The sequence below is a fragment of the Stenella coeruleoalba genome (assembly GCF_951394435.1).
Source record: "Stenella coeruleoalba genome assembly, chromosome: 11".
NCBI classification, from domain to species: Eukaryota; Metazoa; Chordata; class Mammalia; order Artiodactyla; family Delphinidae; genus Stenella; species Stenella coeruleoalba.
In genome coordinates this window covers 99,336,451-99,364,240 of record NC_137157.1, presented here as the reverse complement: position 1 = coordinate 99,364,240, position 27,790 = coordinate 99,336,451, and the positions used below count along the sequence as shown (strand labels likewise).

General features: G+C 43.4%; 1 protein-coding gene across 5 annotated transcripts; it reads right to left on the bottom strand.

Moving 5' to 3' along the window:
* Positions 1–599: 599 nt before the first annotated feature.
* On the bottom strand, positions 600–27,539 carry CCDC77 (coiled-coil domain containing 77). 5 transcript variants are annotated; one of them, XR_013830375.1, is made up of 14 exons: positions 27,376–27,539; positions 24,344–24,396; positions 22,444–22,687; positions 19,275–19,417; positions 11,974–12,070; positions 11,005–11,077; positions 9,109–9,200; positions 8,024–8,172; positions 4,479–4,695; positions 3,116–3,241; positions 2,865–3,017; positions 1,935–1,982; positions 1,703–1,821; positions 600–641 (listed from the first exon to the last, which is right to left on the bottom strand). XR_013830375.1 is itself a non-coding variant. In XM_079935932.1 (12 exons), exons 2-12 carry the CDS (start codon positions 24,379–24,381, stop codon positions 1,836–1,838), a joined length of 1,479 nt encoding a protein of 492 aa, XP_079792058.1. In that variant the 5' UTR covers positions 24,382–24,396; positions 27,376–27,539; the 3' UTR covers positions 1,708–1,835. The 5 variants fall into 5 exon arrangements, 3 of the variants coding, with proteins under 3 accessions (XP_079792058.1, XP_079792059.1, XP_079792060.1); XR_013830376.1 differs by lacking the exon at positions 1,935–1,982; XM_079935932.1 differs by lacking the exon at positions 600–641 and having other exon boundaries at positions 1,708–1,982.
* Positions 27,540–27,790: the final 251 nt, after the last annotated feature.

The following is a 27,790-nucleotide window of genomic DNA, read 5'->3' as shown; positions in this document are numbered from 1 at the left end:
TACATCTGTGAGTCTCCAAAGCCTGTGCTCTTCCCACTACTCTTTACTGCCTCTTGGTGACGGAGTAGCTTTAACTGACAATGAGGTTTAGAGAGCGGCTACACTAGTGTGTGGTTAATATGAAGACCGACGAACGTCGCTGGAATTGAGGCCAGGGTGCTAGAAACGTTATTGGCTCACTGCTGAACCCAGGGGGGGGAGGCCTAAGTCGCATATGAAATAAAATCTCTAAGATTCCTTCTTATTCTGAAATCCTGTGATTTGATAAGCCTTTTTGTTTTGCCCAGCATCAAACAGCAACAGTGATGGATAGCTAAGGCCTTAAGTGTTATTAGGACAAAAGGAAGCACCGCCCACTGACGTACATCCCTCTGAAGCCCAGGACTGGTCCCTCTGGGAATCCGTCTGTTTATCAGCGAAAGGCGCTTGATCTGCTATCATAGGCTTTGGGGAAAAAAAAAAGCAGTATCTCCTACTGACAGTTTAATCACCACTTTTCCTTAACACAAATATGAAACGCTGAGTTCTTTCCTTTGTCGTGGGTAACAGAATGATGCTATACTAAGCCAAGACCAGCTGAATTCCCAAAGGCTGTCCATGTACTTTCACAGCGACTCTGCCCCAAGTGCATGGCTATTTGCCTAGAAGAAGGACAGAGATGGAAAAAATGGATACGGTTTTAATGTCGTCATCTTACACTATCTTTGCTATCTCCAAAACGAGACGATTTCAAGGGATGCATTTAGGAGAACTTTAATACTTGTAGAGCACTGTAGAAACCATGGACTAGGTAAGTAAACTGAGTCATCAATAAAGTATAAAAGTGGTTTTAACAAGCGATTATAGAAAACTCAAATAGAATATTTTCAAATATATATTTTATTGAAAAATAGTTAAATTAAAATATATACATTATTTTTAAAAAACCATAGTACTGGGGCTTCCCTGGTGGCGCAGTGTTTGAGAGTCCGCCTGTCGATGCAGGGGACACAGGTTCGTGCCCCGGACCGGGAAGATCCCACATGCCGCGGAGCAGCTGGGCCCATGAGCCATGGCCGCTGAGCCTGCGCGTCCGGAGCCTGTGCTCCGCAACAGGAGAGGCCACAACAGTGAGAGGCCCGTGTAACGAAAAAGAAAAAAAAAAAAACATAGTACTGGTAAAACACTGAAATTTTCATACAAGGATCATTGAAGTTTCACTCATGCTTACCAAAGTGGCACCTTTCCTTTCCTAGACAAACATTTTGCTTAAGAGTAGGGCCTCTGGTGCCCTCTGGTGAAACTTCCTGAGATGCGGTGTCCAGAAAGGAACTCAGGCCCTACAGCTCAGGGCTGACAGAACTGCGGCGGATTCGCGTTTGACAGGCTGTGATTTGCAGCCTTTGCCCTCTGCCCAGGAGAAAGGCAAACTGAGACCAGAGTCTTTATCTCCTGGGGTGGGCGCTCCTCCCACTAACACTCAGCCAAGCTCACAGCAAAAACGCTTTCTTTTTTGTCATTGTCTCTTAAAAAAAAAACAAAACAAAAAAACCCCTGTCATTATAAATGGGAGAAATACTGTGGGAAAGTCTGTAAATAATTCAGATTATAATCCAGACCAAATCACACCCCCAGCCCCACCCCCCCCTAAAAAAACACAGAAAAGGTTAACAGGACAGCAAAAAATCATAAAGCTTAGGATGCAAAAAAAGCCCATCTTTACCTTGCCTTTATAATAACGGATACCACTACCCTAGACAACTCTGTGCCTACGGTTTCTGGGAGAAGGTGACCTTTTCCTCACATTTCAGGAAGCAGACCTACTCCAGATGTGTGCCAGTCCTAAAAAGTAAACATCAACAGAGTCTAAGTTCGTTCTCCAGGCTGAATACTTTGGACTTGAGGTTCTTCAGTTCTCCTTGTATTCTATGTGCCCGTCTGTTGCTGTCACGAACCTCACACAGGATGGCAAGATCCTGGTTTGCCCGGGTGTTAAGTGTTGCCTAGAGATTTGAAAAGAAGAAGAAGAAATGATTACGGCAGATGCCAGAGAGAAACCAGTCATAAAGACCAGGCTCTGTTGGCTCCTTTCTATGAGTCTTTTAGTACATAGGATAGCTTCGAGCCTTAGTTTAGTGACTAGCTAAAAGAAGGAAAATATGGAGTAGAATTAAGGCACAAAGGGCATGAGACACTTTGCTTTCCCACACAATAGTAAAGGAGCCTTGAGATAGAGGTCAATCAGCAATTAACAATGAGTAAAAGGAAGAGACCGATATAAACATTATTAGTAAATTTGCCAAACAATGAAAGAAAGCATCTCTTCTCTTCTGTCATTAACCTGCTTGTCGCACAGTGATCATTCAGGGTGTGTGGATGACCGGTTAAACCTCTCCAAGGAGGCACTGAGGGCAACTCGGATTCTACACAAAGCCAGGTCTGACAGGAAAAATTGCTTTTTAACTCAGCTACTCACTTTCCCCATCTGTAAAACAGACACAGTGCTTTGTTTCCTTTCGGCCGCGCGCGCAGCTTGTGGATCTTAGTTCCCCGACCAGGTACTGAACCCCGGCCCTGGCAGTGAAAGCGCCGAGTACAAATCACTGGACCGCCAGGGAATTCCCCGTAGACACAGTTCTTTTAATCTACTTCTTGAATTGGGCGGGATGAACATTTCTGTTGAGTTTAGCTTAGGTGGGAGCATGATGATGCCGTCATTCAATTACTTCAGTCTATTCTGTCCTCCCTCCGGCATGCACTGTTTAAACTGATTTTTGTGAGAGTGAAAGGGTGGGGATGCGGCCCAGCTTTCCTCTGAGGGGCCCTCGTGCCCGTCGGCTCACCTGCACCTCTTTTCTCCCTCTTGGTAATTCAGGATCAATTACCTTATAGAGCATCTGCTCCAAGTCTTTCAGTTTTTGCTTGAGAGCCTTAATATCAGTCTTAAAGCCTTCTACTTCCAAGACACGTCGTTTCTCCAAGGCCTCGTAGCGTTTCATCATGACCTGTAGACGCCTCCCCATCTTGTTGGTGCGATCCTAAACACAGGGACACAGGAGGGCATTTGTGGAGCTGAGGGAGCATCCCCGCGCCAGCTGCACTGCCCACCCCGTCGCGAGTGCAGAGAACTTCACACCTTAAAGATCTCTCTCCTCACTCCCTCCTCCTCACGAATTTGGGCAAGTTCTTCTTCTAGGGAAATGCACTGCTCTTGGTACATGTTGGACAGCTTTTTCTCTTGTACTATCTTTTCCTTCAGGGACTATAGGTCAAAAGGAAAAAGAAATTAATACTCTGTTCTGGAATTCAGACTACTCATATAGCACTTAGGTAAAGAAAGGAAAGAAAGGATTTCTAGAAGTACAAAATGAGTTAAGCAACAAGACTCCAGCAAGGAACTCTGGAGAATGTTTGAAAACCTATTTCTAGAGGAATCTCTTAGCTTTTTTCCTAAAGTGTACACAGTAGAAATTCTTTAAAATAAAACAAATATTTTTGGCTCTGGGAAGAGTCAGATAATGGAGTTCAGAACTGTACCAAGTAAGACATTACAACATACGTTTTGGGACATATTTCTGAAGTGCTTCTTTAAAAAGGAAAAAACATCAACAACACTTAAAATACACATGTTCCATTGAGCAGCCAGAATGATCTTGAAAAAACCCAAATCAGAAGTCACTTCCTTACACACAATCCTTCAAAGACATAGAAAAGCTGAGGGCTGCGTCTTCTCAGCAGGACCGGGAAGGCCCCACGTGAGGGCCGCCCCCCCAACCTCCGAGCTCATTCCTCCAGGCCCACGACGACCTCCTCCCTCACACCAGCTCTTCGCTCTGCCTCATGCTCTTCCCCGAGGTCTGTGTGGCAAGCTCAGTCCCGTTTTTCAGGTCTCAGCAAAAACACCAGACTTAAGACGGTGTCCCTGTGCTTCTCTACAAAAGTACACCTCCAACAACAATATATAATCTTCATACAACCCTTTTATTCCTTAGTACCACTTCTTAATTTTTTTTTTAATTTAAATTTTTTGGGGTGTTCTTTTGGCCACGCTACGTGGCTTGTGTGATCTCAGTTCCCCAACCAGGGACTGAACCGGGCCCATGGCAGTGAGCCCAGAATCCTAACCACTGGCCACCAAGGAACTCCCAGTACCACTTTTTTATAACCCATCGTTTCCTTGGTTATTTGTTAATGTTGCTGTTGTTTCTCACCCATTAGAATGTAACAGCTTGTTTACTGCCCCAGAGCCTAGCTCAGCGTAGGACTGCGACAAGTAATTGTTGAATGAATTTATCGATCGAGCCATACTTTAATTTTCTGAATGTGCAAACACTATAATGATGAGCTACTCTTTGAAACCTACTTCTTGAGGTTGCCGCTACAACAGCTTCCCGGACTAAATAGATCTTATTTGACAATTATTAGGTTCTTTGAAATTCTCTGAGTTCTTTCAACAATTCCAGAAAGAAAAAAAAAAATTCTGTAAAAGAGGAAACTACCTTAATGTATTCATTTTGGTGGTAATGGCTCTCATGAACTGGCCAAACCTTTCCACTTTTATCTTCTTTCTTCTTACACTGCACCCTGTATTGCTTAATCTTTGACATCAAATGATCCTTTTCAAGCATCCAGGACTTCTCCTTACTTTGGTTTTCAAATTTGAGTTGCAAGAAGTCTTTGGTGCTCTCGTAGAGCAGTTCCTTGGCGTGATGGAGACTAGGAAAGAATGTACAAATGCGGACAGGAGGATGCTTCTACAGCACATGTGACACAGTTATTCCAAACAAAGCAAAGACACAGGTCCTTAAAGATGGTACAATATGTAAACTCTGTAAAATATTATTAGCAGTTTTAAAAACACGCTTCATCTGTTCACTGGCAATCTTATATATGTTATTGGACAAAGTATAAGCATCTACACTGGTTCACACACTGGTCATTACAGATATTCTCCCGAGGGCTGATTTCAGGTTATATGATTAGAAGGACTATAGAAATATTTACACACAGCCTAAGTATGGACTTTTCCCAGGCATCAGACTTTACAATAAAGAACTAAACCATGGTGTTCTGAATGAAGGTTAGCACGAGTTCTAAAATGTCAAAACAGCTTTGCTTTTTTCTGTGCTGTGCTCCACGTGCAAGCTGCCCAGCATCAAATCCTGGCCTTTTTTCGAGATCGACTTCCTCTATGGCGGCACCTCAGCCACTTCAGCCCACGCAGTCTCTTCATTCTCTGAAATTCCCCATCGCTTTAAATCTACGTCCCTGCGCTGTAATTTGACACTCGCTTAACCTTATTTATCATTTATTTTTGCCCCGATACCACTAGATCATCAAGGACAGTACCAACTGCTGGATACACACAGGTACTAAATATAGATTCCTGCTGACTGAGATTTAGGAAAAGGCAAATGATGTTTCCATCTTCAGAAAAGAATATCCCTAAGAGTTAGAACTCATTAGTTTAATATCAACAGCTAGAAAAATACTGTATCAAATGATCAAACTGCTTGCAAAAGGTATTAAATACCGTGAGGCAACCACTGCAGTTTTCCACTGAACAAATGTCAGATCCATGTAGTTCTTTTCATGAGTAACACAGTACAGAGATAAGGGGAAAATGATAACATAACGCCAGAAAGGTACCTGTCACCAGAGGAATAGATATATTATATACAGAAATACACATTTATATCCTTATTTAGGTGCGTGCACACGTGTACAAAGAGGGAGAAATTGATTCAGTTATCACAAGCACTGCTCTTGCTTTCAACAAGTTATTTTATTCTATCTTATGTTATGGTCTCAGTTACAAACTGGGAAAGCATGATCTTGTTAGCGTACAAATGGTTTGAAAGTGACACCTAAAGGGCAGCCATTAATAGCCTTGGATTTCATGCCATTCAATACTCTCAGGATGATGAGCTAATGGAAGGAGCTGATTGTGTGCTCAGATACGCAGATGGCGCTAAACTAGGATGGTTATTAATAATCTGGAAGACAGATATAAAGTTACAATTTACCATGACAATTTAAAAATATTGTTCCCTTAAAAACAATTAAAACCCAACAAAGAGTGGAGCTGCTATGCTTAAGCACAAAATACCAACAATAAAAACGGAGAAGTACCAGCCAAATGCAAACATGACACTATGTTAAAAGCAGCAGAGCCTGCCGAGGGCTGGGAGGCATCTTCTACCTGCACTGATCAGAGAGCTCGACTTGAGTATCACCTCCAATTCTAGTGACCACACTTTAAAATGGAGGAAGAGACACTAAAGAAAGTCTGAGAAGACAAATAAAAAACACAACAGGACGAAGAATGCAACGTGAAAAACTATTTTAAAATGTAGGAAGTTTAATGCAGAAAGGAGAAGGTAAGCTAAATCAGCAAGTCTTCCAGAATTATTTGTTGTGCACACGGGGCAGGGCAGAGGCTACAGCCAGACCCTGGGAACAAAGACACAGTTATAACAGAAGGTGAAAAGGCCCACCACGCAGTCATGCTGGTCATCCAGGAAATGGGGGAGGAGACGTGTACCTCTGCTTGGGAAAGGTGTCAGAGAAGGGGTGACACTGCATAGTGAGGGGCCTCCTACACCGCAAGTGCTCTGTGAACAACGGTGTTACTGGTCTGACTGAAGAATGAGGTGAACTACAGCCACAGAGGAGCAGAGACTGAGGGATGAGGCTCCTAAGGGCTGAGGCAGCAGGACTCCATCAGAAGATACACGCAGTGAGGAAGCCTGCAGAGCACAAGGGGACCAGTGCCAGGAAGCACATCAGTTACTGCAACAATTTAAACAAGAACACAGCCTGGGCCAAGGTGGTAAGACAAACAGGGCAGAGAATGGACTGGACACAGGTTTCTCAGGCTCATACCTGACAGGGTCTGGAATTAGGGAACAGGAGAGCCAGGAGTCGAAGATCATCCTGAGGTTCCCAGCTTGGTAAACTAGGTGGATGTGACAGCATTAAACTAAATGGGGGGCTTCCCTGGTGGTGCAGTGGTTAAGAATCCACCTGCCAATGCAAGGGACATGGGTCCCACCCCTGGTCTGGGAAGATCCCACATGCCGCGGAGCAACTAAGCCCGTGTGCCACAACTACTGAGCCCATGTGCCACAACTACTGAAGCCCGTGCGCCTAGAGCCCGTGCTCCGCAACGAGAGAAGCCACTGCAATGAGAAGCCCGCGCACTGCAACGAAGAGTAGCCCCCACTCGCCACAACTAGAGAAAGTCCGTGTGCAGCAATGAAGACCTAACGCAGCCAAAAATAAAATAAATAAAATAAAATAAATTACACACCAAAAAAAGAAATGGGAAAAGAATGAAGTAGCAGGTTTGAGGTGGGGGAGGGGTGCTCGTTGGGAAAGAGAAAGTTGAGTTTCAAGCACAGTAAATTTGAGGTGTGCAAACATATTCACCTGAAGATGCCTTTACAGCCCAGCTCTGGCCACTGGAAGTGGACAGAAGGCTGAGGAGGGTTAGACAGGAGGGAAAGACAGGAGCTGCAGGAACCAAGGGAGACTAATTTCAAAGAGGGGGTGATCAGAGGGGCCAGACACATAGAAAGACACTCATTACAGCTGGGACTGTGCAGAGGTAACTGGTCACAGAAATTAAGAAATCAGTGATGACGTCAGAGAGGGCACACTTAGTAAAATGGGGGGACGAAAGCAGACTGCAGAAAGCGGGGGGACAGGCAGGCAGGTCTGGGGCAAAACAGCAGGTTCAGATAGTTTCCATTTTCTTGTGCAGGTATGTTATACTGAGTCAGGTAACACATCAGTGGAGAAAAGGACATTTCTTGACAATAAGATCAAGCTAAAACCCGCAAATGGGTTGAAGGGAGTGTGTGGAATCCCCCCAGCCCTTCAGGAGAAGCATCAGCGCACCCAGGAGCCTGGAGAGAGGCGGGCGTCTGATAAGACACATCCTCAGCGCCGGGACCCCGTGCTGCGAACGGACAGGACTGCCACCTTCTAAACCAGCGGCAAACACCTTAAACCCACTGGTGCGGCCCTCTTGAACACTCACTTTCTGGTGAGCTCTGCGACTCTCTCCCGATCCCTCTGCTGATGAGCCTGCACTTCCTCCATGCGGATCCGCCTCTCCTCCACGAGCCCCGCCACCTGCTCCCGCGAGAGCCTGCTCCGCTCCTCCAGCTGGGCCTGCAGCGCTTCCACCTGGACGGGCCAAAGGGGCGAGGTGTCCACTCCTGCCCTCCCCCACTCACTTCTCACCTCTAAGTGAGCCTTTCTCCAGAAAAGTTTAAAAACAAAAACCCCACGAACAAAAGCACAGCAACACAACAAACAGGAGAAAAATCTCAGCTGGACTCCTCTTCACTATCTTACAAGTGGGCTTAGGCGACACAAGAACAGACTCCGTCCACACCGAGCAAAACACCTACATCACACCAGGAAAGCTGGAAAAGCCAGTCTCCCCTACCTGGGACTCTCATCTTCTCACCACCTCCCTTTCTGGACTTTTAGGACCGTCTCCCTTTTAAGACTTCCTAGTTGCACAGAGAGAGAATGACTCGTTTCTTCATCGTTAAATTTAACAAGTAGAGCAGAATGTGTATAATGTAATTTCCTTCTCTGAGGCTGGCCGTCACAACCCCAAATGGAGCTACTGGCCAAAGGTAGAAACAGTCATTTAAATCAATACGCCCCCTGATGAGGACAGGAACTTGAGTGCAACTAGATGAAAAATCATGGTTGCAAGTGACATAGAGAGACCAGGTGGTTAGAGGATGACTTGCTACTTTCCTAGACTTTAGAACACACGCACCAGACAAATGGACTCATCCCTGAAGGTCAGTGTATCGGGACAGACAACTGCAGCTCTGTGTGTCTCGGCGCCAGCTCCAGAGGGAGTTCTGACTGTGATGGCTTTGTTGGGAGGGCTCGGCCTACGAGCTGAATGAACTGCAGGTTCAGAAAAGCACTGCTAGAATGGTGGAATACAGGGTAACGGTTGTAACACAGAACCCTGGAAAATTAAGAAACTCAGCCTTCCAATCACATGGCGTCTGGATGGACCATGTGGGCAAGGAGGCACTAGGCATATGTGATGCCCGAGCCAGGCTGGTGGACAGAAATGGTTGTGGTCTGTACCTGCAGGATGAGGGTCTCCACGTCCCTCTGGTGCAGCTGGGCACTCTCCTCCTTCCGTCTCACTGCTGGTTTTCTCCTGCTGCCTTTAGAATCTAAAATAGAACATAAAAGTGAGGGGAGACCTTTACTTAGCTTTTCTTTCTGCTATTCAAGCATCAGCATTACCTTTGCAGAGGAGTTTGGTTTCCTTTATCTGTAAGGGAAGGAAAGGAAGAAAAAAGACAATGTACAATAACTATAGTGGTAAATTGTTCAAAGAGGAATCTCTTAAGGGAACTCTGCTAGGATATCATCTGGATAGTAATATTCATCTTTCTGAAGAATACAGTACTCAATTTTCTTTGGAGTTGTCTATTTTCTTTGTAAAATCTTATTTAATTAGAAAGGGTAATGAATAAAAATACTAAGTCCAAACATTTTAGTTATAATGTATAACCCAATTTTCAATGGACAAGATGATTTTAAAAATAAGCAACACTAAAATTGCACTAAACATAATTTAATTCTTTAGATAATTCAAGAAGCTTATTTAGGGACTTCCCTGGTAGTCCAGTGGGTAAGACTCCGTGCTCCCAATGCAGGGGGACCGGGTTCAATCCCTGGTCAGAGAACTAGATCACAAGTGCATGCCACAACTAAGAAGCCTGCATGCCACAACTAAAGATCCTGCATACCGCAAGTAAACATGCCACAGCGAAGATCCTGCGTGCCGCAACTAAGATCCGGCACAACCAAAATAAATAAATAAACATTAAAGAAAAAGAAGCTTATTTATTTTTTTCTTTTTTTAAATTGAGGTATAGTTAATTTACAACATTAGTTTCAGGTGTAAAACACAATGATTCAAATTTTTTACAGATTATACTCCATTTATAGTTATTATGAAGTATTGGCTATATTCCCTGTGCTGTACAATATAGCCTTGTAGCTTATTTATTTTATACATAGTGGTTGGTACCTGTTAATCCCCTACCCCTATTTCACCTCTCCTCCCTTCCCTCTCCCAACTGGTAACCACTAGTTTGTTCTCTGTATCTGTGAGTCAGTTTCTGTTTTGTTATTCTCTAGTTTGCTTTATTTTTTAGCTTCCACATGTAAGTAATAACATATGATATTGTCTTTCTCTGTCTGACTTATTTCACTTAGCATAATGCCCTCTAAATCCATCCATGTTGCTGAAAATGGCCAAGACTTCATTCCTTTTTATGGCTGAGTAGTATTCCACTGTGTGTATATATACACACCACATCTTCTTTATCCATTCATCTATTGATGAACACTTGGGTTGCTTCCATATCTTGGCCATTATAAATAATACTGCTGTGAACATTGGGATGCACATACATTTTCAAATTAAAGTTTTCATTTTCTTTGTAAGAGACTAGATCTTAAAACCTCCCATCACACATAAAAAAACAACTTGTAACCACATGCGTAGTGATGCATGTTAGCTAGACTTGCTGTGGTGAACATTTTGTAATATATACAAATATCAAATTACTATGTTGTACACTAGAAACTAATGTTATATGTCAATTATATCTCAACTAAAAAAAAAGAAAAAGAAATAAAATTGGGATTTCCATTAAAAACAGAGAGAGAAGAATAAGGAGACTGAGGCTTAGAGAGGCTAATTAATAGTCTGTGATTCCAGAAGTTGTCCAAATCTGTTTTATGACTTACCACCATAAGCATGTTAATTATATATTTTTTATTCTACTTCATTAAAACGTCATGGAAAGGTTTTAAAAAAAAGGCAGCTCAATAAGACCTTAGACTCCAGAGGCATCATTACGAACATTCATTATCACTATATGGTATGAAAAAGTTTCTAATTATTTGTACTGTGCTTTTTAATTCTGCATCAATAAGAATTTCTAATAATGTGGTTGGTACCTGCTCTGAAAGCTGAAGATTCATTCTGTTCACTTACTTCTACAGCTTGGATAGTCTTTTGGAAAATGCTGACCTGAAGAATCAAAAAAAAAGAGAAAAAAAAAGGTACAGAAATAGCCTTCTTATAAATGCAATATTTCACTTTTTAGCTTTAGTTCTGCAGATTAAACATTATTCGTAAATTAAATTGGTCAAAATCGATACAATCATATGAGGATGTCATGCATATGAGAGACCAAAGTGGACAAAGTAACAAATTGGATAAAACCCAGTGTTCTGAATATAAATTGGATAAAACCAGTGTTGGTGATATAAATGAAAAAATAAAACTTCAGGGTTATTTGGTAATATCGGCCAAAAAAAAAAAAAAAGCAGTCTTTGACAAGGTCCTTTAGGAAAGTAACAGAAACACAGAAGTATGCATATATAGATATGTATAAAAACGGCTCATTGAAGAACTGCTTACAGAAGTGAAAAAAGGAAAATCTCAAATACACAAATATTTCTATATGAATGGAAAAAGAGCTTTATCTCTGGGGTACAGAATTATGGGAGACTGCCACTTTTATATTAGATTCCTGAAATATGTGTGTTATTTTAACAAAGACCATGCATGAATTTTGTCATCAGTATAAACAAAGATTTAAAAAGAAACTAGTACTGAAACTTGTTCCCACACTAAGTCTGCTCCTGCTGTTCTCTCTAATCTCATCCAAAACATCTCCTCTGAGCTTTAGGTTTCCAAACGGTGAAACGGGGTAAACAATGTTACTTCCAAGGTTTTTGAAAAAAACTCACAAAGCTCTTTGTAATTAGAGAAAATGCTTTGAAAACTTAGGTAAATGTGAGACTACCATAGCTAATTCTCCTTCTAGCTTCTTTAACAAGTACCAAAATTATTCTGATTATGGACCCCAGCTTGTATTTTGTAAAAGCCATGCCCACCCTGCTATACAAAGGACTACTTACCTTGTTGGGAGGCTCCTTATAAAAATAGGTCACTTCTCCAGTGTCTGTTCCCACAAGAGCCAAGAGATTCTGAATCTTCTTCTTGTCTTCTAGCTCCCTGCAATTCTCATAGAGAATAAGCAAACAGTGTCCAGAGTAAGTAAATTTTTGCTTAAAGGCTCTCCCTTCTGACTTTTTTTTCTTTTTTTTTTTTTGGTGATGCCACTTGGCATGCAGGATCTTTAGTTCTCCGACCAGAGATCAAACCCATGCTCCCTGCAATGGAAGCGTGGAGTCTTAACCACTGGACTGTCAGGGAAGTCCCTCATTTATTTTTAAAGCAATGATAACCTCAAGTTAAAATTAAATAGGATTAACCCTCCTACACTGTTGGTGGGAATGTAAATTGGTGCAGCCACTATGGAAATCAGTATGGAGGTTCCTTAAAAAACTAAAAATAGAATTACCATATGATCCAGCAATCCCACTCCTGGGCATATATCTAGAAAAGATGAAAACTATCTAATTTGAAAAGATACATGCACCCCAGTGTTCACAGCAGCACTGTTTATTGAATATAATAGCCAAGACGTGGAAGCAACCTAAGTGTCCATCAACAGAGGAATGGATAAAGGTGTGGTACATACACACACACACACACACACACACACACACACATATACACAATGGAATATTACTCAGCCATAAAAATAATGAAATAATGCCATTTGCAGCAACATGGATGGACCTAGAGATTATCATACTAAGTGAAGTGAGTCAGACAGAGAAAGACAAATATCATACGATATCACTTATATGTGGAATCTAAAAAAATTATACAAATGAACTTATTTACAAAACAGAAATAGACTTATAGACATAGAAAACAAACTTACGGTTTACAAAACAGAAATAGACTCATAGACATAGAAAACAGACTTACAGTTACCGAAGGGGAAGCAGTGGAGGGATAAATTAGGAGTTTGGGATTAACAGATACACACCACTATATATAAAATAGATATCCAACAAGGACCTACTGTATAGCACAGGGAACTCTACTCAGTATTCTTTAATAACTTATATAAGAATCTGAAAAATAGATGTATATGTGTACATACATACATACACATAGATATACATATGTATAAATGAACCACTTTTCTGTACACCTGAAACACTGTCAATGAACTATACATCAATTAAAAAAAAGTCAGGGCTTCCCTGGTGGCGCAGTGATTAAGAATCGCCTGCCAGTGCAGGGGACACGGGTTCAAGCCCTGGTCCGGGAAGATCCCACATGCCGCAGAGCAACTAAGCCTGTGCACCACAACTACTGAGCCTGCGCTCTAGAGCCTGCAAGCCACAACTACTGAGCCCACGAGCCCAGAGCCCGTGCGCCACAACTACTGAGCCTGCGCTCTAGAGCTTGCAAGTCACAACTACTGAGCTCGCGAGCCTAGAGCCCGTTCTCTGCAACAAGAGAAGCCACCGCAATGAGAAGCCCGCGCACCGCAACGAAGAGTAGCCCCCGCTCGCCGCAACTAGAGAAAAGCCCACACGCAGCAACGAAGACCCAATGCAGCCAAAAATAAATTAAAAAAAGAAAAGGTCAACAGAGAGGAGTCAGCATCTGCAACAGGCTCCAAAAAATTAACTAAATTAAATTAAATAGGATTTATCTAGACCTTACCTCTAAATTTTTTTGAATTTTATTTTTTTATACAGCAGGTTCTTATTAGTTATCTATTTTATACATATTAGTGTATATATGTCAATCCCATGGCAGTGACTGAGACCTGCTGTAACTGAATCGCAGTTCAACTTCTGCCCACTCAGACTTCCCTTACTCCCTCACAGGTGGTTTATTCCTGAGAGCACTCCCCAACACACCTCTTGCAAGCAAATCTCCATTGCAGAGTTTGTTTTCCAGGGAACCCAACCAAAGACAGTTGATACCAGAAATGGACCAAGGAAGCAAATTTTAAAATGACATTTCAGAGCCTGTGATACGATGTGTTACAGAACACAGTGTTCTTAGGAGCAAGACAGATGAGTGATCAACAGGGTATAGCTTAAACAATTAAATAAAATTAAAGATGGCGGGGGGGACTTCCCTGGCCGTCCAGTGGTTAGGACACCGCATTTCCACTGCAGGGGGCATGGGTTCCATCCCTGGTTGGGGAACTAAGATCCCACATGCTGTGCAGCACAGCCAAGAGAGAAAAAAAAAAATGGGGCGGAGCTGGGGGCTGTATATTCTATACAAACTCACAATCTCTGACCCATTTTCCATACCTCTGCTAGTTTTAAGACCCAGAGACTGTTACCTAAAGGAGAAGCTGTATCTCCCAGGAAGTAAGACCTGGTGATACCACAGCAAGTGTACATTGTAATGATTCCCTCATTACCTCCAAGGGCTTAAGCCATTTACTCAAGTAATCGTACACTGTGGGAAAGGAAATACCCAGACATTTCAAGGATTGCTGGATGCAGAGTCTCAGCTGACACCTGGTGACGTGAGCATTATCTAGGGCATTTGGGAACCATGCAATAAATGGAATTTTGGTCCAGGTCCAGCTCAAGCTCAAAGTGGGTCCACTGGATCCAGACCCAGTCAGTGGTCATTTCCCCCATCTCCAAACGTATAATTGGAATGGACATAATTGGTAGCTGGCAAAGCCTCCAAACTGCTTTCTTGGTTTCTGTGCTAAAGCAAGTGGCAGCCTCTGAAACTGCCCCACCCCACCCCAGCCACGATGGCAAATAAAGACCTAAAGGATGCAGGGGTGGAGGTCCCCATCAAATCCCCATCCATTCACAAGTATGACTCATGCAAAACCACACAGTAACAGTGGGCTACTACCAAGTAGGTCCAATTCCGGTGACTGCCAGATGTAGCAGTATTTTTGCTAGAGCAAATTAACTTGGTTTTAGGTACACAGCATGTGGCTACTGATTAAGCAAATGTATTCCTTCCCATTCGTAACAGGACCAGAGCAGTTCTCATTCGTGTGAGGGGAACAACAGTATACTTTTACAGGCTTCCCTAGGACCTCGTTAACTCTTCTGCTCTCTATCAAATTTGTCCAAAAGGACCTGGATCTGGCCATTCCACACATCATATCAGTTCACTACTGAGATGTCCTATTAAATCAGACTGGATAGACAAGAAGTGGCGAGTGTGTTAGAACCTTACATGAGCTCTAAAGGGTCAGAGGTAAACCCTACGAGGCACGTCAGTGAAGTTTTAGGAGTCTGATGTAGGCTTGCCAGGATACTGGCAGGGACAAATCCCTGCACCTCACACCGACCACCACCAAGAAGGAAGCATAATGCAGGAAGAACTCCTCAGCTTCTGGAGACAACTTTTCCATACTTTGGAACATTACTCTGACCCATAAATCAGGTGACGTGGAAGGTGAGCTTTCAGTATGGTCCAGGGAAGCTAGGCATGAGGTCAAGGCTGAAACTATTAAGGAGATTAAATCAGTAAATCAAAAACCTCCCAACAAAGAAAAACCCTCGACCTGACGGCTTCAGTGGTGAATTCAACTAAACATTTAAAGAAGGACTAACACCAATCATTCTCAAACTTTTCCAAAAATTGAAGAAAAGGCGACACTTCCTAGCACTTCCTATGAAGCCAGCAGTGCCCTGATGCCAAAGCCAGACAAACATTACAGAACTACTACAGACCAATATCCCTTATGAACATTGATATAAAAATCCTCAACAAAATATTAGCAAACTGGTATTCAGCAGCATATTAAAAGGATTATACACCATATGTTAAGTGGAATTCATTCCTGGAATGCAAGCAAGCATGGTTCAACATATGAAAATCGATCAAAGTAATACAGCACATTAACAGAGTGAAGGAAGAAAACATACGATCATCATCTGATACAGAAAACGCATCTGACAACGTTCAACACCCTTTTGTGACAAAAACATTCAACAAATTAGGGATGGAAGGAAACAACCTCTGCACAATAAAAGCCACATATGAAAAACCCACAGCTAACATCATACTCAAAGGTGAAAGACTGAAAATTCTCTTCTAAGACCAAGAACAAGACAAGGATGCCCATTTTACAACTTCTATTTAACAAAGTATTGGAAGTCCTAGCCAGAGCAAGTAGAGAAGAAAAAGAAAGAAAAGACACCCAAATAGGAAAGCAAGAAATAAAATTACCTTTGTTCACAGATGACACGATTTTATACATAGAAAACCCTAAGGGTTCCGCAAAAAACTCTTGGAACTAGTAAGTGAATTCAGCAAAGGAGCATAACACAAATTCAATATGCATTTCTATACACTGTCAACAATCCGAAAAGGAAATTAAGAAAAGAATTTGATATACAATAGCATCAAAAAGAATAAAACATGCAGGAATTAACCAAGGAAGGGAAAGACTTACACACCGAAAACACTGCTGAAAGAAATGAAAGAATAAACAAGTGGGAAGACATTCTGTGTCCATGGATTGGAAGATGTAACATTAAGATGTCAATATGACTCAGAGCAATCTATAGATTCAGTGCAATTCCTATAAAAATCCCGAAATTTTTTACAGAAATAGAAAAATCTACCCTAAAATTCATATGGAACCTCAGGGGACTCCAAATAGTCAAAATAATCTTGAAAAAGAACAAAGTTGGAGGGCTCACACTGCTTGATTTCAAAACTTTAGTACAAAACTACAGTAATCAAAACAGTGTGGTACTCCAAACAACAACAAAGGGAATTCCTTGGCAATCCAGCAGTTACTACTCTGCACTTCCACTGCAGGGGGCACGGGTTCGATCCCTGGTCAGGGAACTAAGATCGTGCATGCCATGCAATGTGGCCAAAACAAAACAACACACACACATATACACACACAAAACAGTGTGGTACTGGCATAATGACGGACAAATAGACCAACAAAATACAATAGAGAGACCATAAATAAGTCCTGCATAGATGGTCAAATGATTTTCAACTTTCAATGGGGAAAAAGTCTTTTCAACAAATGGTCCTGGGAAAACTAGGTATCCACGTGCAAAAGAATGAAGTTGGACCCTTACCTAATACATATACAAAAATTAACTCAAAATGGATCAAAAATCTAAATGTAAGATCGAAAACTATAAAACTCTGGGCTTCCCTGGTGGCGCAGTGGTTAAGAATCCGCCTGCCATTGCAGGGGACACGGGTTCGAGTCCTGGTCCGGGAAGATCCTACACACCGCAGAGCAGCTAAGCCCGTGTGCCACAACTACTGAGCCTGCGCTCTAGAGCCAGTGAGACACAACTACTGAGCCCATGTGCCACAACTACTGAAGCCCACGCGCCTGGAGCCTGTGCTCCGCAACAAGAGAAGCCACCACAGTGAGAAGCCCGCGGGCAGCAATGAAGACCCAACACAGCCAAAAATAAATAAATAAATAAATTAAAAAAAAAAGAAAACTATAAAACTCTTAGAAAAAAACCATAGTGATATTGGATTTGGCAATGATTTCTTGGATTTGACACCAAAAGCAGAAGCAATAAAAGGAAAAATATACAAATTGGACCTTATGAAAATTAAAAACTTTACTGCATCAAAGAACACTATTAAAAGCGTAAAACGGCAACTGTCAGAATGGGAGAGAACACTTGCAAATCACTTACCTGATAAGGGATTAATATCCAGAATATATAGAGAACTCCTAAGACTAAATAACAGCAAAAAGCAACTCGATTCGAAAATGGGCAAAGGACTGAAATAGACATTTCTCTAAAGAAAATATACAAATGACCAATAAGCAATGGAAAAAATGCTCATCATCAGTAATCATTAGGGCAATGCAAATCAAAATAACGAGATACTACTTGACATCCATAAGGATGGCTTATTATTAAAAAATGGAAAACAGGGACTTCCCTAGTGGCGCAGTGGTTAAGAATCCGCCTGCCGATGCAGGGGACATGGGTTCAAGCCCTAGTCCGGGAAGATTCCCACATGCCATGGAGCAACTAAGTCTGTGCGCCACAACTATTGAGCCTGCGCTCTAGAGCCTGCGAGCCACAACCACTGAAGTTCGCGCGCCTAGAGCCTGTGCTCCGCAACAAGAGAAGCCACTGCAATGAGAAGCCTGCGCACCGCAGCAAAGAGTAGCCCCCGCTCACCGCAACTAGAGAAAGCCTGTGTGCAGCAACGAAGACCCAACACAGCCAAAAATAAATAAATAAATAAATTTTTTTAAAAAATGGAAAACAAGTGCTGGCGTGCTTTAGAAGAAATTGGAACCCTTGTGCACTGCTGGTGGGAATGTAAAATGGTGCAGTCACTGTGGAAAACAGTATGCTGGTTCTTCAAAACAAATAATTAAACACAGAATTAGCATTTGATCCAACAATTCCACTTCTGGATAGATACACAAAAGAACTGAAAGCAGGAACTTGAACGGGTATTTGTACACCCATGTCCAGAGCAGGGTTATTCACAACAGCTAGAAGGTTCAAACAACTCAAATGTCCATCAACACATGAATGGATAAACAAAATGTGGTGTATACATACAATGGAATATCATTTGGCCTTAAAAAGGAATGAAATTCTGACACATATGTTGTACAATGTGGATGAACCTTGAAAAAATTATGCTAAGTGAAATAAGCCAGACACAAAAGGACAAATACCGTATGATTCCACTTATATGAGGCCTAGAATAGTCAAATACATAGAGACAGAAAATAGAAGAGTGGTTACTAGCGGCTGGGGGAGGGGCAATGGGGAGTTAGGGTTTAGTGTTTGGGATGATGAAAAAGCTCTGGAGGTGGATGGCGGTACGGCTGCACGATGACGTGAATGTACTTACTGATATTGAACTCTACACTTAAAAATGATTAAAATGGTACATTTTAGGTTAAGTATATTTTACCACAATAAAAAAAAAGTGCACTGTAGTGGATGCCATGGGACACTGCTCAGATGCTGCCCTCAGGACCAAGATGCCCATAACCCGGGAGCTGCCCTTGACTGAAGGGGGCTGCCTCTCCCGAGCTTATCTCCCTGGTGGCAGCCTGCATGCAATGACTGACCACCCGCTGTGGGGTTGGCTAAGGCCTCTGTTACCTCGGTGGACTCTACCACAGTTCAAATTCTCCCTCAACCCAAATCTGCTCATAGCTGTTCTTCCTAAGAGCCTCCCTGCTAACCATCGTGCCGGCAAATCTCCATCTCAGAGCCTGTCCCCTGGGAATGCAACCTAAGAGAAGGACCACAGAGAAATGTATCTTGTTGAGCTTGATTTAGAAACATACCCCCAACATTTCCCTTCTCTCACTTGGTACCTGATTCTCAGTCGGTCGTTTTCTGAGTAGAGGCGTAAGACATGCTCCCGCTCCTGGAAGAGGCAGACCTGCACGTCGCTTAGAGCTTTCCGCAGCTCAGCAATCTCTTCCTCCCTTTGCTGCAAATCCCATTCAAGTTTATGCTGGGGAAAAAGTTAGTTGAAAACACACTGGGCTTCATAGGAGTATCTCTCGTTGGATGCGGCAGAGTCAGTTCACGTAGAAATATTACAAAGCAGATGGTTTCATCAATACAGGATCCAAATGACAACAAAAGGCTGTGTACAGACAAGTTGAAAACTACAAAGTGAGCGTGACGTTTGCATTCAACATCAGAGCTCTCACGGTTCCTTTTACAGACGAGAGAACCCAGGACGCCACGTGATCCACCTGTTCTAGTCACACTTTTAATGCTTTCTATGTAAGAAGCATTGTTATGAAATTCCGGAAAACAAAGATGAAAAGGTATGATTCTTGCCTACAGAGCTGAGGAATTGTGTGGGGAGACGGACATGCCAACAATTAAAATGCAAGAATTATTTAATGGAGAAGCACGCACGGTAAAATGGTAGAGGGGGAAGGTACGGCAGGAGAAGAATCTCTGGAGCCTGTTGGGGAAAGTCAGAGTCCACCACCAGAAAGCTGAAGCCTGAAAGGAAGGCCGTTAGAGACAAGCAGAGGGCAGTGCTCTCGGGAAAGAGTGTGGTAAACCAGCACAAACCAGCAAAGAGCCAGAAATGCTTGGCCGACCACGAGGACCTCAGCATCGCTGGAGTGGAAAGTGAGAGGCGGCCGGGGTGGTGTGGCGCTGGAGGCTGGGACCGTGGAAGATGCTCAGGTGAGATGAAACTGGAGTTTGAATAGTGCGGCAGCAGCAGTGATGAGGTGGCCGGAAGGGACTGAGCGACATTCAGGACGCAGAATCAGTGGGTCTTAGCGAATGACTGAATGGAGGGCTGGGCAGAACTGCAGGCAATGACGCCAGTCACGAAGGCACAGAATAAAGAAAAGTTAAGAGACAGGGGTGAATGGAGGGAAATGGCAGTGGTCTATGCGCACACATGGGCAGGGAGAGGAAAAGGAGGTTCGTTCAGATACAGACACACCACCCTGGAGCTCAGGAGGAGAACGAGTCACTAGTTACCTGGATGTCACAGTCCCATAGGCAGAACTACAATGCATGGATAAAATGAGATCATTTACGGTGGAGTCGGGAAGAACTTGGGAAGACTAAGGAAGGAGAGCTGTCAACGGACACTGAGAACCGGTCAGAGAGGGCGACAGACACTGGGAAAGAAAAATGACACCGGAATCAAGACGGGAGCAGAGTTTTGGGAAAGGAGACGTCGACAGTGACAAACACTGCAAAGGGCACAGAGAGATGAGGTAATTTTGGCCGCAGGTCCTGGAGTCCACAGGTGGAGCAGCGAGGACAGGACCCAACCACAGTCAAGGAGTCGCCGAGTGGGTGAGGAAGTCAAACTATTCCGGAAGGGTGGCTGGGAAAGAAGGCGCCTCCCCGCTGAGAGTAGGTGGGGGTGCAGCTAGAGGGGTGCCTTTCTCTTTTGTTGGGAAAGACTTGAATCTGTCCATATACTGAGGAGGAAAAGCCAACGTCAGGCAAGAGGTTAAAAACAGAACACAAAGGGGAGTTCCCTGATGGCCTAATAGTTAAGATTTGGGACTTTCACCGCCATGGCCCGGGTTCAATCCCTGGTCGGGGAACTGAGATCCTGAAAGCCGTGCAGCATGGCCAAAAATTAAATTAAAAAAAACAAAACAAAACAAAAAAACACAAAGAGGCGAGGTAGCAAAGCAGGGTTTCTTAGGAAAGAAAGGGGGTTGGGTAGCAGAGAAAGTGCTGGATCATTCAGCTCACTGTGGCCCCTGGATCAGTAAGGAGGAGGAGATGGATACGGACGCAGGTGACTGTGTGTGGATGGGCAGGAAGCTGGTGTTCCCTCTGTGAACTGGGAAGCAAGGCTGCCTGAGGAGACAGGGAGCATGCGGGCAGGAGGGGAGCAGTGAAGGCAGGGCACAGGCGTGCAGGGACGGGGAGCCGACCACTGATGGGTAAGAAAACTGCTGCGTGGTGACTGAGGATACAGATGATTTGTTTACCATGAATTTATCCTGTAATGACCTGTGACCTTTCTAGGACAGTGGTTCTCAACTGGGGTGGTTTTGCCTATGCCCCCAGGAGAAATCTGGCAACATCTGGGGGCATGTTGGACTGTCACAACTTGGGGGTGGGGTGGGCTCCCGGTATCCAGCGAGTAGAGGCCTGGGATGCTGCTACACATCCTGCATACACAGGACGGTCCTCACAGCAAAGAATCATCAGCCCTCACGTCGGCAAGGCCAAGGCTGAGAAGCCCTGCTCCAGGACACAGGTGGTCGAGGATGGGGCTAAGCCACAGGGAGGGCTTCTGCCGGGCAAGGGGTGCAGATGAGCAGGGCCGCGTGCAGGCAGCACAGCGCCTAGACTACTGGAGAGAAGCCCGTGGGCTTCGGGTTAGAAGCGGGACACGGTGGCCAGAAGCTGCCCTGCTGCCCTGAGCACACTGAGAAGCCAGGAGCTGTGGAGGCAACACCGAAGCGAGGTCAGGTGTGAGGGAGAGAGAACCAGAGGTGCACAAGAGGCTGAGACAAAGAGTGAAGACTTTAGAGATGGAGCACTTTAGGGCATCGTGATCCAACGGGGCACCCAGATGGTGGGCAGCTCAGCTGGGGTGGAGGGGATCAAAAGAGGATGTTGAGGACTTTGCTGGTGGCGCAGTGGTTAAGAATCCGCCTGCCAATGCAGGGGACATGGGTTTGAGCCCTGGTCCGGGAAGATCCCACATGCCGCGGAGCAACTAAGCCTGTGCGCCACAACTACTAAGCCTGCGCTCTAGAGCCCGCGAACCACAACTATTGAGCCCACGAGCCAGAACTACTGAAGCCCGCGAGCCTAGAGTCTGTGCTCCGCAACAAGAGAAGCCACCGCGATAAGAAGCCCACGCACTGCAACGAAGACCCAACGCAACCAAAAATAAATTAATTAATTAATTAAAAAAAGAAAGAGGATGTTGACAAGTGTACTGTGACACCAGCTGGCACTCAAAGGCCTTCTCAGCAAGGGACGGGCTCACGCAGAGTGCACGAGGGGGCACCGGCTCCTCCTCACCTGCCCTTCGCAGGCCTCTCTGTACAGCTCCAGCTTCTTCAACAGGCCCTCGTTTTCTGCCTCACACTCAGACATCATCTTCTGGTAATATTCTAGAAGCTCCTGAGAAGGGCAGAGGACGGCGAGACGATCTTCCACTGAAGGCAAGGGAGTTGACTGCACGGAATCGGAGAAAGACACCCCCTTCCACCTGGTGGGGCCACTGAAGCCACCGGCAGCCTCCTGCTTGGGGAGAGCCGTCAGCCTGTGTGAGATTAGGAAGGACACGTTCATAAACTGTCTGGACATTTATGAGATGTTACAATTTCTTAAATTAAAAATCAGGTTTATGTCCTTAAAGTGCTTATAATTAAGGTGCTCACAAACCTTGAAAGTCTGATGTTACAGGTTTGTGAATAATCTTATGAACTGCTTTCCACGTATTAAAGGTTTAAGGCTGGATTCAAAATACAAGTTAGAGAGTAAAAAAAATCATTAAAAAAAAAAAAGGAATATCAACTAGGTAAGACCAGATAGTGACAGTCAAAAATTTGATACTATAAGACATACAGCAATAGGAACTTATGTGCTGTTGATGGAGTGTAATTTGGTGAAACTACAGACAGTAAATTGGCACAATCTAGTAAAATTGCAATTTCTTTTATCTGCACAGACATATGAGGTAACACATACAAAAATGTTCATAATAACATTATTTGTGATAACAAAAACAGTAAAGCTTCCAATGTCTGTTTGATAGGATAGTGGATAAACTATGGTATATTCATACCGTGGAATATTCTCAAAGTTATAGAAACTATGAATTACAGATACATGTATGAATATGAATGAATTATCTAAACATTAAATGCAAAAATGTATGTAGATGCATATACAGACGATATTGCCATTTAAGATTAAAACATGCATAATGAAACAGTTTATTTTTAGGGGTAGATATATAAGTGGGAAAACTTTTAAGGAAGGGCATGATAAAGATTCAGGATTAGAAAATACAGGCTAGTCAGTAACCACACGACCAATCAGACCCTAGTCTCTAGCATCAAAGACTTGAATTACATGGACCAAGACCAGCCAAGATCAAAGGCTAATCAAAGGCTGAACCAGAGGGATTTTTTGTTTGTTTGCTTTTAGTAAACAAGAGACTTAAGCTGAAAACAATGAAAGTTAGAAAACAAATGATACAAATGAAAACAAATGAAATCCTCATGTGAGAATTAATCCACTTTGGCTAACTGCCTGCAATTTATTATACAACAACAAAATAGACCACAGAGTAGAGAAATTTTATACCAGAAGCCCCGAGTTGTAGTTAATGAAGGTTATGGGCAGCACTTTTAATAAGTGAGCACGTACAGGAAAGACATTAAAATCCACTTTCAGCTAGCATGAAGAACAAATATTTTCTCAATCATCAAAAGCTCACAACAGAAATATTACTGTACTTAGTTTCATGTTTTGAAAAGGTGTTGCCTTATAACTCTGGGATATAGGTTAACAGATAAACTAAGAGGTATTTCTGAGATTCTGCAAACGAGAGTGTGGCAATGAGCATGAAGATGAGGCATCATGCAGGTTGACACAGAGGCAGAGTCCAAAGTCCCCTGTGTTTGTCTATTGGTTGTTTCCTCTATAATCCAAGGGTCCACTGGCACCGTATGAGGCCCATATAAAATGCCTGTATTCTTGTGTTAACATTTACTGCCCACATAAAATGCCTGTATTCTTGTGTTAACATTTACTATGTCCTAGTTTTTAATCTAAATTCCACATAATTAGAGAAATGAGGTCTAATATAGTCCAAATCCAAAACTCTTCTAGTTCCTAAGCCAATGTGTACTAAGGTGACAGAAGTCTGGATTCTTTATTTCAACAGCTCAAAAATAAGCAAATGTCTTACCTTCTGCAGACAGGAGATTGCGTCGGGGTAAAGTTCATGCTGTCCTTTCCCACCTGTCAAATACACAAAAACTCAAAATGAGGGGTCAGGAACAGAAAAAAAGTACAGGACGTACAGACAGGTCCCTCCCCACCAGCATCAGATGTGCTTCTGACAGCATCAGAATGTGATGTTTTATTTTGTTTATTTATTTAATTATTTTGCCACACTGCTGGGCACGTGGGATCTTAGTTCCCCGACCAGGGAACGAACCCGTGCCCCCTGCATTGGAAGGTGGAGTCTTAGCCACCGGACCACCAGGGGACACCCCAGAATGTGATGTTTTAGAATGTAGTATTCTTTAAAGTAGTTCCAAATCCTGAAATTCTATGAAGGCATTCTTCCTTATTATTATTTTCAAATAAAATCAGAATGGCATTTAGTATTTCGATGGACAAGCAGACAAAAGAACAGCCTTAGTATGAAGGTTTACTGCAACAAATTTACATGCAAAACAAATTTACAATCCTTTTGCTGAAATTATAGGAGAGGGAGATGCAGAAAAGTTTCTAATAACCAAGAGAAATTAAGTGGATATTAAGGTAGAGGACCCATCATGCTAAATTTAAGATAAATACAAAGCCATTGATATTATCTTTATCTGGTGCGCTGTGTCTATTGTTTCCCATCCTCCTCCATTCAACAAGTCACTCCTGCATTTGACAGTGTTAACCTCCCTTTTAAAATATTGCTTTGTCGTTGAGAGCTCTGAAATCAGACAGACTTGGATTTGAGTCAAGGTTCTGTCCCCTATTATTTGTGTGACCTCAGGCAAGTTTTTACTTAACCTCTCTAAACTTCAGTTACTTATTAGAAAATGGGGATAATAATAGCATTATGTCATAGGTTGGTGTAAGGATTAAATGAACAAAAGGGCTGAGCACGTGTCCAACACATTTAAGCACTCAATAAATGCAGGTGACTGCTGTTTTCACTGAAAATTTTACTCCCTTGGTTCAAAAGGTTTTGTCTTCAGGGACGTCCCTGGTGGTCCAGTGGTTAAGACTCCACGCTCCCAATGCAGGGGGCCTGGTTCCATCTCTCGTCAGGGAACTAGATCCCGCATGTCGCAACTAAGACCCGGCAGAGCCAAATAAATTAAAAAAAAAAAAAAAAAAAAGGCTCTGTCTTCAACTTTCTTTACTACTTCCTCTATCCATTTCTTCAGGAACATCATTATTCCCACTGCTTTTATGATTACCTGTATCATCTAAAACACTACCTGGCAAAGAGTAACAAACAAGTACTTGTTTAATGAATAAATGACATCTCTTTTCATCTCCTGACTTGAATTTCCAATTATGTAACAGACATTTTCACCTATATGTCCCACTGGAGCTTGAAATGTTTAACTTAAAAAAAAAAAAAAAATCCCAGACTGAAACAGCTCACTCCTGGGTCATGAACCCAAAGATTTGGTCAAAATTGACCTATGAAACTCCTTAATATTAAAAAAAAAAAAATCATTCAAGTCACATATTTTTTAGCACCTCAAAGCTAACACTTCCCAAACCAAATACAGCATCTTTGTCATCCAAACATATTCCTTTTTTCATATTTTAGTTAATAATTCAGCATCTTCCAAACCACCTGGACTTGAAATTTTATTTTTTTAATTTTTATTATAGTTGCTTTACAATATTGTGTTAGTTTCTACTGTACAGCAAAGTGAATCAGCTCTACGTATACATATATCCCCTCTTTTTTGGATTTCCTTCCCATTTAGGTCACCACAGAGCACTGAGTAGAGTTCCCTGTGCTCTACAGTACATGCCCGTTAGATATCTTTTTACATAATATCAATAGTGCATATATGTCAATCCCAATCTCCCAATTCATCCCACCCCTGCTTTCCCCCTTGGTATCCATACTCTATGTTGGACTTGAAAATTTAAATTCATCATTTCAATACTCCTTCTCTTGACCCTTTCATCCAACCGTATGAAAATCCTGTATATTCGGACAATGGCCATGTTAACTCAGGATCTCCACATCTTCTTCCCCACCCTACTACAATGGCTTAACTCTTTTACCACCCGCCCCTCTCCTGGACCATCTTCTAATAAGTCGTAACATTCATCCATGGCTCCTGAGAGTCTAATGCACTAAATCAAACTCTGCCTAAACGTCATGCCTTTTTAAATTTAAGGACCAAACCTACCTCTCCTACCTTACTTCCCTCCACTCCCCTAACGTGCCCTTGGTTTCCAGATAACCTTGCCTCCGTGCCTTTGTACATGAGCCTCCCTCCAGCGGGCCAATACTTCCCTCCACTCTCATAATTTCACTTAATGAAATCCCATCTCCGCACGAAAACTCAAATACTACCTCCTCCACCTCTTCTCTGCGTCTCTCCATCCAAAAATGAACTAACCGCAAAAGAATCCCATTTGTAATTGTCTAAAACTGAACACAGTAGAGTTCTTTGTGGCTACCACCTCTCCCACGATGGGGTACGTTCCCTGTAGGTGGGAACATGGTTCTATCTCCCGAAAGAACGATACCCTTGTTTATAGACAAACTACTGAGTTTCATCCAGCTTCTATCCATCCCTGTGACACCCCTGTTTAGGTATATATATTTATAGCTTATCTATTTACAATTAACATCTGCTTAGCACTTGAACATTTATTATTTTCTTTACTCCACAACTCTGTTTAGTATTTTTATTACCCCTCAACTTTACAAGTGAGGAAAGTGAGGCTGAGACCGGCGGGGGGTGAGGGAATTCCAGGGTCCCACATTCCGTACTCTTTTCTCCATTTCTCCCCGCCTTGACCCCCGGTGACCACAGCCTCCCATCCTCCAGCGCCCTCCCCCGCCCCACCAGCCCTCCGGCAGATGCTAACGGTTCCCTCCGGCCTCCCGACGCGCCCTCTCAGACTCACACCCCTCCCCTTCGCACTCCTCCCGCAGTTACTTCCCCGCAACCCGCCTTTTCCTCCCCAGACCCCTTCCCCGACCCCCGTTCCGGAACCCGGAACTCTACTCACGCCGCGCAGAGCCGCAGACGCCGAGAGCCCAACCGAAAAACAAGTCAAACCACCGGGCGTCGCGGCGCCACGGAACGTGCAAGACCCCGTCCAATCGCCCACTGGTTTACACGGCCCTCTGGATTGCGCACCAATAGAAAAGCTGTTCACACAGAGGCCCGCCCCCCCATTCCCGCCCTCCCTCGCGCGCCTTGCCCCGCAGAGGTCGCCGGGAAATGTAGTTTTCCTTCTGCACACAGCTCTCTGGATGGAGGAGTTGGCACACGAGCAACCCAGCGCCTCCCGGTACTGGTGGTGTTGATGTTTGGGGTCCGACGCCCTAGTTCTGGCGCACTTTAGGGCTCCCAGTTTAGGCTTTCTCAACTACTTTGTTTTCATGAAAGATGATGCAGAAATGCTATGCATAATCACAGGA

Bases quoted from the DNA above. Each gene is read 5' to 3' on its own strand.
- CCDC77 (XM_079935932.1), bottom strand. From the start codon at position 24,381: ATGAACTTTACCCCGACGCAATCTCCTGTCTGCAGAAG. The intron at 19,418-22,443 runs GTGAGGAGGAGC...CTTTTTCCCCAG, and splicing joins GAGAGGCCTGCGAAGGGCAG to CATAAACTTGAATGGGATTT. The intron at 3,242-4,478 runs GTAGTTTCCTCT...TTTGACCTATAG, and splicing joins ACCAAAATGAATACATTAAG to TCCCTGAAGGAAAAGATAGT.